Consider the following 18,295-nt stretch of genomic DNA (forward strand, 5'->3'; position numbering starts at 1 on the left):
CAACAAGTCCTAATACAATTTCATTATTTCACTTCAGTGCTTTGTTCGCTAATTCCTTTCTAACACCGAATTACTTCAACTTATCCTAAAAACTTGTGATAAATTCGGATTCTGTCCCTTTTTTCTTAGTTGTGGATCTTTACGCTTTGGAAGAAGTCTTATTTCGGCCGGAGATACGGGTTTGACATCATAACTTGAAGATTCATATGCGTACTCTTGCCCCACCGGTTCCTGCGTACTTTTACCCCACAGTCCCAAAAATTATTCAAGTAATGGTTTTGACTTCTTGGAAAACTAACCGGATTGGTGTTCTGTACCATAAAGTACTCTATACAATAGGTTATTGAAATGGTATAATGTTCACCTGATTGAACGTATATATGGTAATGAAATACTAGTTGCGGAAATCAAATTATTTTTAGCAAAATGACCAAAAAGTTATCTAACTCCATATCTCCCTTGTTGTTTATTCAAATTGTTTAGAATTACACATGATAATAGTTGGCCAGAATACCTGTCAAACTAATGCAGTGCTGCTAGTTTATCTTTTTTTATTACTTCAAAAAATCGAAAACGTACTCTTACCCCACGCGCACTCTTGCCCCACTCTACTCTAATGACAGAACGAGTTTCTACACTCGAAGTAAAACGATTGTAATTTTTTTTGCCAATTTTTGAATTAGAGAGGCCCATCGGTTTGTCGGTGCTATCAGTTCAAACTTCATTCCTTCTGCAGATATGTTGCTATCGTTTCCAAATCGACCACGTTCTAATCGACGGTAAATTCTTCTCCGACATCACGAACGTACTCACTTACCGCAGTGCGAATATTGAATCCGACCACTACCCCGATGCAATATGTCTGCGCTCAAAAACTCTCGACGGTGTATAACACGCGTCGGAGTCGTCCGCCGCGGCTAAACATTGGGCGACTACAAGACTAGACTAGCCCAAGACTATGCGCAACAGCTGGAAGGGGCACTCCCAACGGAAGAGCAGCTAGGCGCAGCGTCTCTTGAAGATGACTGGAGAGATAATAAAACAAACACTAAGTATAAGAATTGAGAAATGTATTATTAAACTTGATTTCGGCTCCGTAACGCCTCACGGCAAATGAGCCTTCCTAATAAACGAAAGATTAAAAAAACTACATTATTGATAAAAATAATCGACGAAGAGAAACCGATCAATGCAGTTACGCCCCTATGATACTAAGCGTCAGAAGTGTCCTTATCATCAAGTCATGTCTGTAGATCAATATCGTCGATCGCAAAATTTCTCAAGTTTAAAGTGACTCAACGCTGACACAACACTTGACTGACCATTTGACATTTGGACTATCGCATCTTCATGCGAGGAAAGTGTGACATTGCATTTGCGGTTTCATGCGCCGCTTGTATGAATATGAAACTGGTTTCGATTGGATTGTCTTTAGTATAAGATGTGAAGCTGACCGGTGGAATGCGGTTTCGCAGCGCTGCCGTAAACCGTAAATTAGATTCGAGCAGCCTTGAGTGCCCTTTTCGCGAATCGATTCTTCATAACTTAGACGTGAATTATTGCTACCAAAGAGCTTCCAATTGCATTTATTTCATTCTTACCTTAACAAGATTCTATCGCGAAACACGTCGAGTTCAAACATCACAGCATGCGGATAAACGCTTCATAATAAAGAAGAAATTTTTCAAATTTTTTCAAACTTGTTTTAAATGTATATTTGAATTTTTTTTCTCTGGAGTTACAGGTTTTAAAGATAGTTTTGCCTATTAATTGATATTTTTTAAAGAAAATTTTCACTCTATTGTGAAGCGTCCACATTTTAGTCACACATCACTAAAACTCTCCAAATCTAAACAGACATCTCGTTTGTAACATTTCTTGAACACGAAAACATTCGCATCATCTTTTAATTCCACCGTCGTCGGTGGAAAACTGGACACCAGAGGGCTCTAGCGAGCAACTACAAAGATCGCCGCTTGATCCTCTAAACACTGCATATCTGCACTAGAGGATAAAAGCCCTCGTCTTACTCTGTTGTGTCTGTTTATCTGCGCCTTAAGTATTGGGCGATTCCTCGTCAGTTTCCACCTCTTTGGGCCCTTCTGGCCCGGCCGCCATCGCCTTGTTATTCTTCGCCTCCAGCCACTCGACAGGGTGCATCTTTTTCTGGTGCGAGTGCATGTTGGCATTCGAGTTAAAAGTCTTCGGACAAAAACTGCACGAATACAGCGTAGCTCCGGTGTGCTTGGAAGCCACGTGTTCCCTCAGGGTGATCGCCTTGTTGAAACTCTTGCCGCACCATTCGCACTTGTGGTTCCGCGCCCCGTGGGCATTCTTCTTGTGCGCCCGATAGGCCACCCGGTTCGGGGTGACTCGGCCGCAAATTTCGCATTTTACCTCACCGACCACGTGCAGCCGGATGTGCGCCCGCCAGTACTCGCGGTTCTTCAACCTGTATATGATAGTTTTCATTTTTAATTTTTAATTAAAGTGTCCAGGATATGCCGCAAATAAATATTAAAACAGGGCAGAACTCACCATTTCAGACAGTGCTGGCATTGCATTTTCAGCTTGTCTGGGTTTTCGTGCTGCATCTTATGTTTGTTGAACTCCGACCGCATGAAGAACGGCTTGGCGCAGATGTCGCATACGTATCGGGGCGCCTGATGTTTGTTGCGCACGTGCATGTACAAGATGTGGCGGCTTTTGTATCTGACCAAGACAAAATTGGTAAGCATTTATTTTCATTGGGTAATTATTTTTAAACAATTGAGGGGGTTAGAAGTAGAGGGGTGAATGTGACTTTTTGGTCAAAATTGAGTTGGCTTTGATTTTCGAGCTTCGCGGCAATATGTTGATATAGTTTGTACAAAAGATATTTTAGTTACTAGATAAAGATTGTCGCTGACGTCGCTGTCCGGAACATCTTTTGCTGGCGAGGATAGGGGAGCTAAATGTCAAAGAAGGAAAATCCATACGATTTGACAGGTTGGTACCCAACATGTTCCGGACAGCAGAGCAAAGGGAACCGAAGCGACAATCTTTATCTAGTAACTAAAATATCTTTTGTTTGTACGATAGGGGGATGTGGTGATCTATACTATATAGAAGATCATTGGGAGTGGGAGTTGTTGTAGTGTTAGTTGGCTCATTCGCGACCACTGGTCCTACACAGAGCAGAACGATCACTATGGTCATTCAAACATACGGACTCTAGTTGACCGGTCGGTATCACACGTACTTTTATGAATTTAGTTCAGTTTTTCACAACAAATGAACGTGTTAAATACATTCCAGCAACTTATGTAGATCATGTGAGATTTATTCTATGTAATTCAAACCTCATTATCAAAGTTAGAAGCAAAAAAACAGCTTTACAGAACAAATAAACCAAATTTGCATGAATATACGTACACTAGTTGTTCGATAACTGCAACATAAGGCTATCTGACGTTTTATCATCTTTCTCTTGCACGCGCACGGGAAAGATAGGATTTGTTTTCATACGGAAACGCTTCGGAAGCGTTTCCGTATGAAAACAAACCCTATCCCGTCCATGCGCGTGCAAGAGAAAGATGATAAACTTAGGGACGTTCCGATACTTCAAAATATCGATATTTGATTCGATACGATACGACTCCCTGGGCATAGTTTATCCATTGTACCTGCCACATAAGCTACATACTCATGTAATGGCTGGCATAGAAAAGCTTTCAATTAAATAACTCAGGAAATGCTAATAGAATACTAAGTTGAAAAGCCGGCCAAGTTCCAGTTGGAATGTAGAGCCATTGAAGAAGAAGAAGAAATTATCCAATTACTATCGTATTATCGTATTACCCCTTTAACATAATGATTGGAGATTACTTTTTTTCTAATTGAGTAATTCGCCAAATGTTGAACGGCCTTTAACCGGTAGCGGCAGCGTTTTCGGCATGATACTCGCTATTTTCCATTGGCTCAAAAAAATCAACTGAAGTTTCGACAAATTTGCTAAAATTCCTTGACAATTTTTATGTATTTCTCCTAGCGTTATTCTGATTCTTAACAACAGGAAATTCTTCCCTGAAATTCAAAACAATCTAGTGTTTTCATCTTTATTTATTCATAAATTACCGAAAAATACATCACCACACTACATCCAGATGGATGGTAAGGAACAGGGCGTAAATTGTACGGCCAAATCAATGGAGTAGAGCAATTATGTTTTGAATAAAGTTCTGTATCTTAGCCGAGATCTTTGCATCAAAAATCGGTCAAAAAATATGCAGCGGCGAGTGAGGGATTTGACGCACGTCTTTTCCTCTCATCAACTGATCCACAAAAGTGTCACGGCATTACGATTTACGGCATTACGCTGGCGTTGCAGTTCCAAGGCATGTTTGCCCCTCTTCTGTTTGGCTGCTCGTTCGTGCCTTTACGCCTATTCATTCCTCATTTTTTGATGAAGATGTGCAGAACTTCCTCCTCCTCCGGTAAAGAGTCCGTTGATCCAAAATTGATGACGCGCAAAAAATTCTTCTATTCCGGATGCCGTTGCTGCTACAAGGGAAAATAATATACATACATTGAACATCCACAAACATATTTTAAACTGAACTCAGTATCTTACAGTTTTTGTCTAGGAATTTCAGATGCTGTTCATTACAAAATATATTTAAACACTTATAGATGAAGAATAAAAGGAATGGCGATGACTCGATACGAATTAAATTAACTACGCGCGAGAAGAAAATAACTAATTCTGCTAGAGACAGATTTATACAAACCAAATATATATTCGCGTTATACCGGCTTAGTTTAAATTATAATGTAGATAGTATACATTTTTACACTAAGCCAGGTATAATATTCAGAAATAACAAAAACGTTTAATTTCAAATCTTTCCAGGCTTACTTCTATTTCTGAGTGTACTCATCAAGGCTAAGTACTCGGACGTCTTGAACGCGATGAGGAGTGACGTCAAGCTCGGTGAACTTGGCGCCGACGTACGTCGAATAAGACGTACCCGGATGGGCAAGATGATCCTCGAGCTGAAGTGTCTCGCAAAAGGACGCCGCCTACAAGAAGTAAGCGGAGGAAGCCCTAGGCGAGACGGTCAAGGTGAGGGCACTCACGACGGAGGTGAATCTAAGGGTTGAAGACCTGGACGAGATCACCGAAGTCGAAGAGCTCGTCACGGCACTGCGGCGACAGTGTGAAGTGGAGACGCCCACCGCAGCCGTTCGGCTACGGAAAGGTTAAGCAAGGACGCGGTTAGCATTGGTTTGGCTATCTGTAGCGGACGCCTCCAAGGTAGTCAAGTTAGGGAGCGTCAAGGTGGGATGGTCGGTGTGCCCTGTGGGCATATACGAGCAACTCGAAGTGCCTGGAACCGGGGCACCAGCAATGGGACTGCAAAGACCTTGACAGAAGCTTTACCGACGCTGCGGATTGGAGGGACATAAAGCACAATGCTGCACGAACTCTCCCAACTGTTTGAATTGTTCCAGCAAACCTGTGAACAGCAAGCACCCCATGTGAAGTTCGACGTGCCCAGCGTTTAAGCGTGCTGCAAAATCACAGTGCAGGTAACGCAGCTAAAACTGAACTATTGTGATGCAGCACAGCAACTACTGTGTCAGACAGTTGCTGAATGGGGGACGGATATCGTCATCATAGCGGATCCTTACCGAGTACCCGCCAGGAATGGTAATTGGGTCACCGATGGGTCTAAAATGGCGGCGATATGGACAACAAGGAAATACCCAGTCCAAGAGTTGGTGTCTTCGACACACGAGGGCTTCGTCATTGCCAAAGTTAACGGCGTCTTCTTCTGCAGCTACTATGCGCCTCCTCGATGCTCGATCGAGCAGTTCGGTCGTATGCTGGATTGCTGGACGTCTAACTTGTGTAACGGCCATTCGGTCCGTTACAGTTTTGTAAATATTTAGTATAATTTAATATGAACTTGATTTAAATATAGAAAGTAGTTTAATTAATAGTTTTGTAAATAGTGCCAAATTTGAAATTTCCCAGCATTCCGTTGTACCGCGTTTCCAGAAAATCAAAAAGCTCTTCTAGCTTCCAAATTCTCTCGCGCTCGCGAAGCGAAGAACGTTCTAGATCAACAGATCAACGTGCAAACCATGTGTTGGCAAAGGCGAGCGCATGTGATTACGTCACGGAGTCGGTTAGTGACCATCCACCTGGGGAAAATCCCAACAAAGCCTCTTTGATAATTTTCGGGAAAGATCGGCAGGCAAAGTAGGCTGCGATCCGAATGGATTAATTGCTTCCTGCACTTCGATCGTTAGGAGCGGGTAATGCGATCTAGGGACTTCGTGAGGTCAAAACCGAAGGCTAAGAATTAGGACAATCTTACATTTAATCTGAGGATTCTTGACTGTGACTCGTTCACTTTGATCTGGATTGTGGAAGAGGCAGGAGTTGTCCGATTTAGTTTCGCGTCGTGAGGTGATTTGGAAGGTAGAACAATAGTGACATGGAGGCCCCTTGAACTTACTAATTCAAGTTAAAACTTCTCTCTCATAGCTAAAAAGTAAGTCGATCGAACTATCGTGCGATCAATCAAACGTGCTAGCAGTAGGTAGTGTGCGAGTGTGGAGCGTAAAACAGGTAAATCACGTGCTATATAATGTGCTTCTTAGTGTGATGGTAATAGCGTGGGAAACACGTTTCTTTCCCAGAGTTGTGGCAAGTGTGCCGGAGACCCGTCACCTCACATGTTTTAGCCAGCGACTACTCCTGACCCCACTCTGCAGCGTCAAAGTTTCCCGGCGGTCCACTTTGCCGGAAGGGGCCGCGACCGTCAATTTCGCGCCCAGGCAGGGCGAAGGCAAAAGCAAGCAAGTCAGCAGCAACAGCAAACGTTTTCCCGCTGTCGGTGACGACCGAGAGCGCAGCACCAGCAAAGACCACATCTCGTTGGCGAGGCGCCGTCGGCGCATGAAGTAATTCCATAGCGTAGTAGAAGGAAGAGCGCGCACCGCGACCGCGGTGTAAGAGACCGGCATCGTTCAGATGAGCCGGGGGTAAGCGTCACCCTCTCCGTCAAGCAAGCACATGGCAAGCGTCGCCATCTCCGTCTAGCAAGCACATGGCAAGCGTCGCCATCTCCGTCTAGCAAGCACATGGCAAGCGTCGCCATCTCCGTCCGTAGAGGTAGAGCACGTACGTAGGCGTTGTCCGCACATCAAGCCGCCTGCGGCACCGCACCGTTCTTCGACCGGTCAACAGCATCGTCCAGCAAGCGACCGATAGCAGCGTCCCCGTCGTGGAGCACAACGCCGACAAAAGTGATGGTCCGTGAGTAGAACAAACGCATGCATGCAAATTAAACCGCCCAAGCAAGCTTGGTGAAGAATCGTTTGGTTTTGCCTGCTCCCAATTTTGGTTGGTGATGCGTGGCGTGAGAGGCTCTTTCTTTGTTAGCCGATCACATAATGTGAATGCCCACACCGCACAAAAGCACGTGATAGGAGGTTATTAGATTGCGATAGAACAGAAGCGAACAGAAGTGAAGAGAGAGAGAGAGAGAGAGAGAGAGAGAGAGAGAGAGAGAGAGAGAGTTTTTGAATGGATAGTATGTAGGCCTACGATAGAATAAAGAGCAATGAATTAAACTGCGAATAGGTATATTGTTTGATGAGCTGGAATAAAATGTTAAAAGGTACCACAGACAATCCGACTTGTTTAGTTCACAGAAACGAGAAGAGGTAATGTAGAGGAGGTTTTCATGTCACTCGGTATCGTTTTTCAGAAGTTTTTTCTTTGGGATTCTTTTACTGGGAGGCTGGCCCTGAATCCAACCAACGGACACTCTCCATTTTTTTCAGATCTGATCGGAGTGAGCTGTTTATAGCCAACCGATGATGATAACTAATGTGAGCGGATATTCATCCTTAAACTAGATTGTCTTTGCTCTTTTTAATGATCGAGCGTGTTTTGAAGGGGGAGTAATTTTTATTTGGAATACCTGTAGCCTGTCGATCTTCGCGCTTTCCTTCCATTATTGGAAAACAATAACCCTTTCCCCTGAAAGGTCTTAGGCCGGGCAACCCTAAAACAGGTGGATGGTCTCCATTAGGAGTGGCGCTTAAACCATCCGCTAATCCTTTCGGAAGGCGCGGCCGGGTCGTACGGTTATACTTGATGGGGTGTAGGCTGGGGTGATAGCAGGGGACTTCAACGCTTGGGCTGTGGAATGGGAAAGGGGTCAGATCCTACTGGAATCACTGGGCATGTTGGATGCGGATTTGGCCAATGTCGGCACAAAGGAACCTACAGCTAGAACGGAGCCGAGTCGATTATCGACGTTACGTTCTGGAGCCCTGGCCAAACGAGTAGTTCGAATTGGAGGGTAGATGATGGCTACACTCACAGTGACCACCTGGCGGTTCGCTACAGTATCGACTATATGACCAGCATTTAGCGGACGGATGAAGAGGCAAGGCCTAGCCCTCGTATGTGGAAGACATCGTACTTCGACGACGAGGTGTTTAAGGAAGCGCTCCGCCACGAGCACAATACTCTTGGTCTGAGCGGCGAGCAGCTGGTAACAGTAATCTCGCGTGCATGCGATGCCACCATGCCTAGGAAAGTCCACCCTAGGAATGACAGACTACTGGCTTACTGGTGGACTCAAGTAATTGCGAACCTACGCCGCGCCTGCATACGGGCACGGAGGCGAATGCAGCGGAACTTGCGGGGATTGCACAGTCCCTTAGTGTAGGTAAGGCGCCAGGACCGGATGGTATTCCGAAGCTGGCCATCAAAGCGGCCATTGCTGAGGCTCCCAAGATGTTCAGATCTGTCATGCAGAGATGCCTGGACGAGGGAGTCTTCCCTGTAGCATGGAAAAGGCAGAGCTTGGCGACAATGGAAACTGTTTAGCGGGTTGGGGATGTAGTCCTGCCTCCCTCGTTTGCTAAAGGAGGTGGTCCCTAACCCCGCACTTCCTGGTCGTCCAACCCAGGATGTCTGTTGAGCAGATTCCCCCTCCATTGCTTAGGAAGAAAAAAACGACAAGTCGCCATTACCGAGTGTGGAAAGCTGGATACAGGACAGTGCATTATATACCGTTTACCCCCGATAATTTGAACGGTACCTCATTCATATTAACGGGGTTCATTTTTTAATTTGAACTTCTGGTTACTCTATGAGAATCAGAAAACCAGTTTCTGGTTGCTCTCTTTGCTGTTTTGTTGTGGTTCTGTGTTCCGTGTTCCGTTTCACGATGTTCCATTATTCTTTCGTCGATCCCGCGTGCTAAATGACGTTTGAACACTTTTTAATTTGAATTTGAACGATGTTCAAACCAACGGGGTTCAAAATCAAAAAGTGTTCAAGTTAAAAACGGTCATCTTACCGGAGGTCCACTGTATCTGTTTGTTAGTGGGTTTTTCGTTCGTAAAATCCGGGAATCCCCCCTCCTCCATAAAATATCGAGAAAAATACAAGAAAACAAAAACCATGCACAAGATTTCCGCTAAAAAAACTACATAGAAGAATGATGCTGACTTCACTGTCTGCTCAGGTTTATTTGAAAATTATTGAACTGTCTTTTTTAAGTTGTGAAGCTTGCAAGCGGGAGTATTCCATAGAAAAACTGTCAAAACGTATTGCGCATAAATCCCAAAATTGTATTCCCACCATTGGGTTGAGCACTCAGCGCCAACAAGAAGGCAACAAGAAGAAAGTTATCGAGTTGGTAATCCTGATCTTTGACAATTAATGTCGATTGGTTGTGTGAGTGCATCAACGTCAAAAAAAACAGAGCTTTTGGCTGAAATTTTTATTGTCAAATCCCAGTTTTGTCGGTATTATTTATGTATAAGTGAATAACATGTACAAATGGTCTATCAGGGAAGCAGTCGCAGAAGACAAGTGTCAATGTTTTCAACGACGAAACAAAAAGTTTCAATGCAAAAAGCTATAGACGAATCCAAGTAAAAATAAGAAGAAGACAAACGACGGTGTTAACTTTGACAGATCCTACAGCACAGCATAGGAAGATCATTTTAAAATGCTTATAATAAATTCTAGACAAAATGTAATTAAAATCTGATTGATGTATGATACGGAAAAAGTTCCGAACTGTATGATAGATACATTTTTGGAAAATATTCAATAAATTGAGCTAAGCTTCCAGATATGTAATTTAGAACTTTTTCCGTACCGTACATCAATCAGATTTTAATTACATTTTGTCTATAATTTATTATAAGCAGTTTAAAATGATCTCCCTAAGCTGTGCTGTAGGATCTGTCAAAGTTATTGTCTGATTTTCTCAAAAATGTACACGGCGAACCCTTCATGAAAGGTACAGCCGTGCTTTATGAACCACGTTTACTTGATTCCTATGGGTGAATAGCATTGCGGTGTACCGCTTGGCGCGGCCGTACCTTTCAACAGTCATTCGCCCCGTGAAGTTTTGTGCAAGCACCCATTTGGGAACATTACAAACGCCGCGCAGTGTATCATATCTAGAAAATCTGACAATAACACCGTCGTGTGTCTTCTTCTTATTTTCACTTGGATTCGTCTATACGCAAACAAATTCGTTGTGCGAAGTTCTTTAATGCGCTACTTGTGTCGAGCGAATGCGCTACTTATCACTTTTTGTGACCCCCCGGTTGTTCCTGACCCGGCTCGTTTGACAGTTTTGATTCTGTTTACATCCCGCAGTTTGGCAAAATTTTTCGCACGAATGTATTTTGTTTTTGTTTCCTACTCAAATCGTATTTTTACTTGTAGGTCAGTAACTCAGAACGAAATGAGGTTTTACTTGGTAAATGCGACGGTTCTTTGAAGCTGCGTGAAAACGGAACAAAACAGTCAACATCCCCATGCGATGGGATAGCGGATGGTGCAGCACGGACTGATAAATATTGTTATGATTAAAGAAGGACCGGAATTTCAGATTGGTTAATTTGTGCATGCCTTTGACGCGTATTTCAACTGGAGAAACTTCGGCTTTTACTAGACATTCGTTAATAGAAATATTTTCTATAACTAGATATGAGATACTGGATATGAGCAAGTAGAATGATTATTTATCATTTAGTGGAGCTGGAAAGGTTCATCCATTCTTATAACAAGGTCCCTAGTGGAAAGAATGTTAGCGAGCTTGTGAAAAAACACAATTCATTATTAGAACATTCCGTTTTCCATTGCCTATTACTAAAAGTATTATTTAAAAAAATAAGTTCATGAAATGTGAAAGTTGAATACGATATCAGTGACAGCACAAATAGAAAGATAAACAAGAGCAGCACGGACCAAAAACAAAGTTTTGCAAACAGAAATGGTGCAGAAATCTTCCCTCACTGATGACAATTTTCGATCAAGTGATAGTTTAATGTTTCTAATCGGGGGTCTGCAAACACAATGTAACATCGATGTTGAGTAATCAGATGTAATAACGGGTTATTTCATATTTACTAATTTCAAAAATATTTCGTCTCACTTTATTTTGCTCACAAAAAATAAAGATCTGGAAATATGAATATCCTTCCTTACTAGGAAATCTTTACGACATCGTGTAAGACTGTCCCGATGCAGGGAAGGATTAACAATTTTTAGAGAAGGACATTCAATTGGAAGTATTAGAAGTGCAAAACATCCACTTCCATAATATTTGAAACTGTGGCGGTGTTGCAGTGAAAGATGGCGAAACTGCAGCACAATAACAGGCATGTGATCTTTTATGAAGATAAACAAAATCAAAATACCACTTTCGAATGTGTAACAAGAGATAAAAACAAATATACTCACAGTTTTCCGCAGTACTCGCACTTGATCTGATCCTTGTCGCAGTCCTCGTGATCCTGCATATGCTGCCGGAATTTGATCTCCCGGATGAACACCTTCGGGCAGCGTTCGCACTGATACTTGATCGCGTCGTCCGTCGGGTGCATCTCCGCCACGTGTTTGTTCCTGGCGTAGTCGCTCTTGAAGCATCGGAAGCACAGCTCGCACCGGAACGCCACCGGATTCACCACCGACTGAATATGCTGCAACAATCGTGGCCGGTTGTGGTAACGATTGCCACAGCACACCACCACCGGTTTCTGCTTGTGTTCAATCCGGCTGTGCCGGAACAGCTCACCGTACGTCTCGAACGTCGTTCCGCACGGAATACACCCAAACTGGACATGATCTCGCATCATTTTATCTTCGGCGGCCTTGCTCGTACGCCGCTTCTCCAGCTCTTCGATCCTCTTCAGTTGCTCCTCAGACTTTTCGGCTGGTGTTTTAGTTTTGTTGAGGCGATTCGTCAGGTTATAAGAACGTGTTGTCACTTGGAGCTTGTGTTTCACCTTCAAATGTCGCTTCAACGCCGGACCGTTGATGAAATAATGTGGCTTCTCGCAGTGTTCGCATTTGAAAGACGTTGGATCTTGTACGTATTGTACATGTTCCAGCAAGCGAACCCGCGTATGGTAGCGACCACCACAGCATGTCACGTAACATTTAATCACATTGTGAGATTTCTGCAAATGCGTCATCAAGCCTTTGAATGAAAAGTCTGATGCTTCGCACTGGTCGCAATCCAATACTACGTGCTGCTTTATAACTTGATCCGGATCATCACCTTCGTCCTCTCTATCACCATCATCCTCCGCATCGTCATCCTCATCATCGCTATAATGCTCGGATTCCTCCTTCATCTGCTGATCAACCAACACGTCATTCGCTTCCTGACTCTGTTCATGTACTAAAGCATCACTATCCTCGATTTCATCGCATTCCTGCTTGATCTCCATTTCGTCCGCTTGTCCCATTTCCACCAAGAAAACCTCCGTCCGTTCCTCCTTAATGCACTTCTGCTCCAAACCGAAAGGCATTTCTTTCCTTTCGTAGAGCTGTTGAGCGCCCATATAAAACTGATGGAACCCATCGATGCTTTCCCAGCAACCGGCGCAAATCGAGGCGGTCTGTGTCAAATCCGTTTCCTGCAAATAACGATCGTTCATCTAACACCGAATACATATTTTGATTGACCCAATACAAACCGTAAACCACAGGTGCTGCCTGACGATTTGAAACACTTCCAAGTCCTCGGTGGTGCGAGCGTCGGCCTCCACACGGTCGAAACAAGTGAGGCACCGGTTGTGCTGAACCATCTGCCGCAACAGCTGCAGTTGATCCATTCTGGATGGTTTATTGTCGAGCAAATCACGAGGAATAATTTGTACACTAATTTATTTAACTATGTGCAGCACTGAGTTGAATACTTTTCAATTGACTTTCTCTCCCATCAGGCGTTAATTAAAAAACTAAACAAAAGCGCAAAAACGAGGGGTCCATCGAAGGTTGAGAGTGAACAGTAGTACAAAACAGGTGGAACCTGCATACAGTCGGACCCCTCGCATTCATCCACCGATGATTCCAGAATTCATGGAAAATGCTGGGCTTATACTAAAGACACACTGGTGGTACAAGGACCGTGGTATACCACGGTTATGTACCCTAGTACATATTGTACCATGGTTTTCCACGTTGTACTAGCATGGTACAAGGTGACACACCTGTTGGTACAACTTGTACCATGGTACGAACGCCACCAGTGTGTCATTAGTATTAGACATTTGGACAAAATAAGGCTTAAAATTTTATTTCAATTCGAACAAACAATTCGCTTTCAAGCTAATATAAATGCAAATATAAATTGATTACTGTCTAATATGAACAATATGCTCTAGTTTAAAGACTCAACACGAATCAAAAATGTATACAGGCCTATATAGGCCTCCTTTTAACTTAATTTGATTAAAATAAAGTGAAACACGTTAAACTTGTATCAAATCGATCGATTGAAATTACTAATACTGAAACTGAAATAACTTCGCTTTCTAATCGGAAAAACAAAAATAATCATGGACAAATCTGTTGAGAAGCTTTTGAATTTTCCAAATTTTTCAGGATGTATTCTTCCGCATACATGACAAATTCATCTAAAAATTTTGGACGAACTCTCAAAACTTTCGAAAGCATAAGAAACGAATCCTACAAAGCATTTAGAACGATTCCCCCAAAGCGTTTATAACTAATCCTACAAAGCATTTCAGTTGAACTTTTCACAGAATATTACAAATTTCTGATACGCAAATACTTTCGGGACAAATGATCCACGGAACAATCGTAGAATTCAGAACCATTCAAAACCTCACCGCAATCATCGTAAATCCGCGCCGAGAGCCATCACGCTAGGGGGTATTTCCAACAAATAATTCGAGTCGAAAAAGCTTTACCCGTCCCAGATGTTTACTGGGCTGCTAGATGTAGAGAACATCAGAAAAATCCAACAATCCAAAAATTCAATTCAAACAAAATCCAAATTCAATTCCGATACAAAACAATTCCTAACCCAATTCAAATTCAGCCCAAATTCAAACCAAAACCAATATAAAATACAAATCCAAACCAAATAAAATACAAATCCAATCCAAATCATATCTAAATTCAAACGATATCAAATTCAAACTTCCAAACTCAATCCAATCCAAATCAAGACCAAAACCACTCCACAATAAATTCAAACTCAATCCAAATCCAATACGAATCCGCCCGAAATCAAATCCAAACAAATACAAAATCAATACGAAGGTGATCGAGATCCAATATGCAAATACAAATCAAAACCAAATCTAAATCCAATCCAAATCAAATCCAATCCAAATCAAACCCAAATCTAATCCAAATCAATATCAATATCCAATCCAAATTTAATTCAAATCCATTCCAAACTCAATCCATATTCAAACCAAATACAATCCAAATCCAAACCAAATCTAGAACAAAACCTAGAAATCAATCTAAATACATTCAAATTCTATCCCAACCCAATCCAAATCCAATCCGAATCCATTCAAAATCCAATCACAATCGTAATCCAATCCAATTAAAATCCAATCCTAATTTAATCAACATAAATCCAATTCCAATTTAAATTCAATAACATCCATTCTGGAACCAATTCAAATCCAAAGAAAAAATCAATACAAATAAAATTTGAATCCAAATCAAAATCCAATCTTAATTAAATCCAAATCCAAGTCCAATCAAAACTCAATCAAATCCAATTAAAATTCAAACCAAATCCAATAAAAATCCAATCCAATCCCAAATCCAATGTAACCAAATCCAATCCTAAACCAATTTAAGTACAATCCAAATTCAATCCAAATCTAATCAAATCTAACCTAAATCGAATTCAAATATAGTCCAATTCCAACCCAAATCTAATCCAAATCAAAATCAACATCCAATCCTAATACAATACAAGTTCAATCTAAATCCATTCCGATCTCAATCCAAATAAATCCAAATTAAATCCAAATCTAATCTGAATTCCAATACGAATTCAATCAAAACAAATCTTAACCCATTCTACATCCACTACAAATCCAAACCAAATCTAATCAGAATCTAAATCAAATTGAAAATCAATCAAAATCAAAAAATAATCAATAAAACACGATGAAGAACTAATCCAAACCAAATCCAGTTAGAATCAATCCAGATCCAATTCAAATACATTCCAAATTTAATCCAAATTCAATCTGAATTCAATTCAAATCCAATCCAAACCCATTCCAATCCAAATAAATTTCAAATCAAATCCAAATCCAATTTAAATCCACTTCAAATCCAATCCAAATCCAATGTATATCCAATCCAAATGGAATCCACATCCAATCCAAGTTCAATCCAAATTCAATCCAAATCCAATCAAATCCAAATCAAAATTCAATCCAAATCCAAATCCAATCTAAATTAAATCCAAATCCAATCCAAATTTATTCCAAATTCAATCAAAATCCAATCCAAATCCAATCTAAATCCAATCCAAATCCAATCCAAATCCAAATCAAACCAAACCAATCCAAACCAACCAAACCAATCTAAATCCAATCAAAACCAATCCAAACCAAATCAAACCAAACCAACCCAAATTCAAATCAAATTTAAATCTAATCCAATCATAATCCAATCCAAATTCAATCCAAATCCAATCCAAATCATATCCAAATCCAAATCCAATCCAAACCCAAATCCAAATCCAATCCAAATCCAATCCAAATCCAATCCAAATCCAATCCAAATCCAATCCAAATCCAATCCAAATTAATCCAAATCCAATCCAAATATAATCCAAACCAATCCAAATCCAACCCAAACGAAACCAATCCAAATCCAATCCAAACCAATCGAAACCAATCCAAACCAATCCCAAACCAATCCAAACCAATCCAAACCAATCCAAACCAATCCAAACCAATCCAAATCCAATCCAAACCAATCCAAACCAATCCCAAACCAATCCAAACCAACCAAACCAATCCAAACCAATCCAAACCAATCCAAACCAATCCAAACCAATCCAAACCAATCCAAACCAATCCAACCAATCCAAACCAATCCAAACCAATCCAAACCAATCCAAACCAATCCAAACCAATCCAAATCCAATCCAAATCCAATCCAAACCAATCCAAACCAATCCAAACCAATCCAAACCAATCCAAACCAATCCAACCAATCCAAACCAATCCAAACCAATCCAAACCAATCCAAACCAATCCAAACCAATCCAAACCAATCCAAACCAATCCAAACCAACCAAACCAATCCAAACCAATCCAAACCAATCCAAACCCAATCCAAACCAATCCAAACCAATCCAAACCAATCCAACCAATCCAAACCAATCCAAACCAATCCAAACCAATCCAAACCAATCCAAACCAATCCAAACCAATCCAAACCAACACAAACCAATCCAAACCAATCCAAACCAATCCAAACCAATCCAAACCAACTCGAAACCAATCGAAACCAATCCAAATCAATCCAAACCAATCCTAATCCAATCCAAATCCAATCCAAATCCAATCGAAATCCAATCCAAATCCAATCCAAATCCAATCCAAATCCAATCCAAATCCAATCCAAATCCAATCCAAATCCAATCGAAATCCAATCCAAATCCAATCCAAATCCAATCCAAATCCAATCCAAATACATTCCAAATTTATTCCAAATTCAATCTGAATTCAATTCAAATCCAATCCAAACCCATTCCAATCCAAATAAATTTCAAATCAAATCCCAATCCAATTTAAATCCACTTCAAATCCAATCCAAATCCAATGTATATCCAATCCAAGTTCAATCCAAATTCAATCCAATTCCAATCAAATCCAAATCAAAATTAAATCCAAATCCAATCCAAATTTATTCCAAATTCAATCAAAATCCAATCCAAATCCAATTGAAATCCAATCCAAATCCAATCCAAATCCAATCCAATCCAAATCCAATCCAAATCCAATCGAAATCCAATCCAAATCCAATCCAAATCCAATCCAAATCCAATCCAAATCCTATCCAAATCCAATCCAAATTCAATCCAAATCCAATCCAAATCCAATCGAAATCCAATCCAAATCCAATCCAAATCCAATCCAAATCCAATCGAAATCCAATCCAAATCCAATCCAAATCCAATCCAAATACATTCCAAATTTAATCCAAATTCAATCTGAATTCAATTCAAATCCAATCCAAACCCATTCCAATCCAAATAAATTTCAAATCAAATCCCAATCCAATTTAAATCCACTTCAAATCCAATCCAAATCCAATGTATATCCAATCCAAATGGAATCCACATTCAATCCAAGTTCAATCCAAATTCAATCCAAATCCAATCAAATCAAAATTCAATCCAAATCCAAATCCACTCTAAATTAAATCCAAATCCAATCCAAATTTATTCCAAATTCAATCAAAATCCAATCCAAATCCAATCTAAATCCAATCCAAATCCAATCCAAATCCAAATCAAATTTAAATCCAATCCAAATCCAATCAAAATCCAAACCAAATCCAATCATAATCCAATCCAAATTCAATCCAAATCCAATCCAAATCTAATCCAAATCCAAATCCAATCCAATCCAAACCCAAATCCAATCCAAATCCAAATCCAATCCAAATCCAATCCAAATCCAATCCAAATCCAATCCAAATCCAATCCAAATCCAATCCAAATCCAATCCAAATCCAATCCAAATCCAATCCAAACACAATCCAAATCCAATACAAATCCAATCCAAATCCAATCCAAACCAATCGAACCAATCCAAACACAAACCGAAACCAATCCAAACCAATCCAAACCCAATCCAAACCAATACAAACCAATCCAAACCAGTCCAAACCAATCGAAATCAAATCGAACCAACCAAACGCAATCGAAACCAATCCAAACCAATCCAAACC

General features: G+C 40.9%; 1 protein-coding gene across 1 annotated transcript; it reads right to left on the reverse strand.

Annotated features, from left to right (window-relative positions):
• Positions 1–1,628: 1,628 nt before the first annotated feature.
• Positions 1,629–13,286, reverse strand: LOC134206255 (transcription factor grauzone-like). Its single transcript, XM_062681951.1, has 4 exons — positions 13,021–13,286; positions 11,780–12,960; positions 2,539–2,712; positions 1,629–2,452 (listed from the first exon to the last, which is right to left on the reverse strand). Exons 1-4 carry the CDS (start codon positions 13,156–13,158, stop codon positions 2,056–2,058), a joined length of 1,890 nt encoding a protein of 629 aa, XP_062537935.1. The 5' UTR covers positions 13,159–13,286; the 3' UTR covers positions 1,629–2,055.
• Positions 13,287–18,295: the final 5,009 nt, after the last annotated feature.

Source organism: Armigeres subalbatus, chromosome 1, assembly GCF_024139115.2.
Source record: "Armigeres subalbatus isolate Guangzhou_Male chromosome 1, GZ_Asu_2, whole genome shotgun sequence".
NCBI classification, from domain to species: Eukaryota; Metazoa; Arthropoda; class Insecta; order Diptera; family Culicidae; genus Armigeres; species Armigeres subalbatus.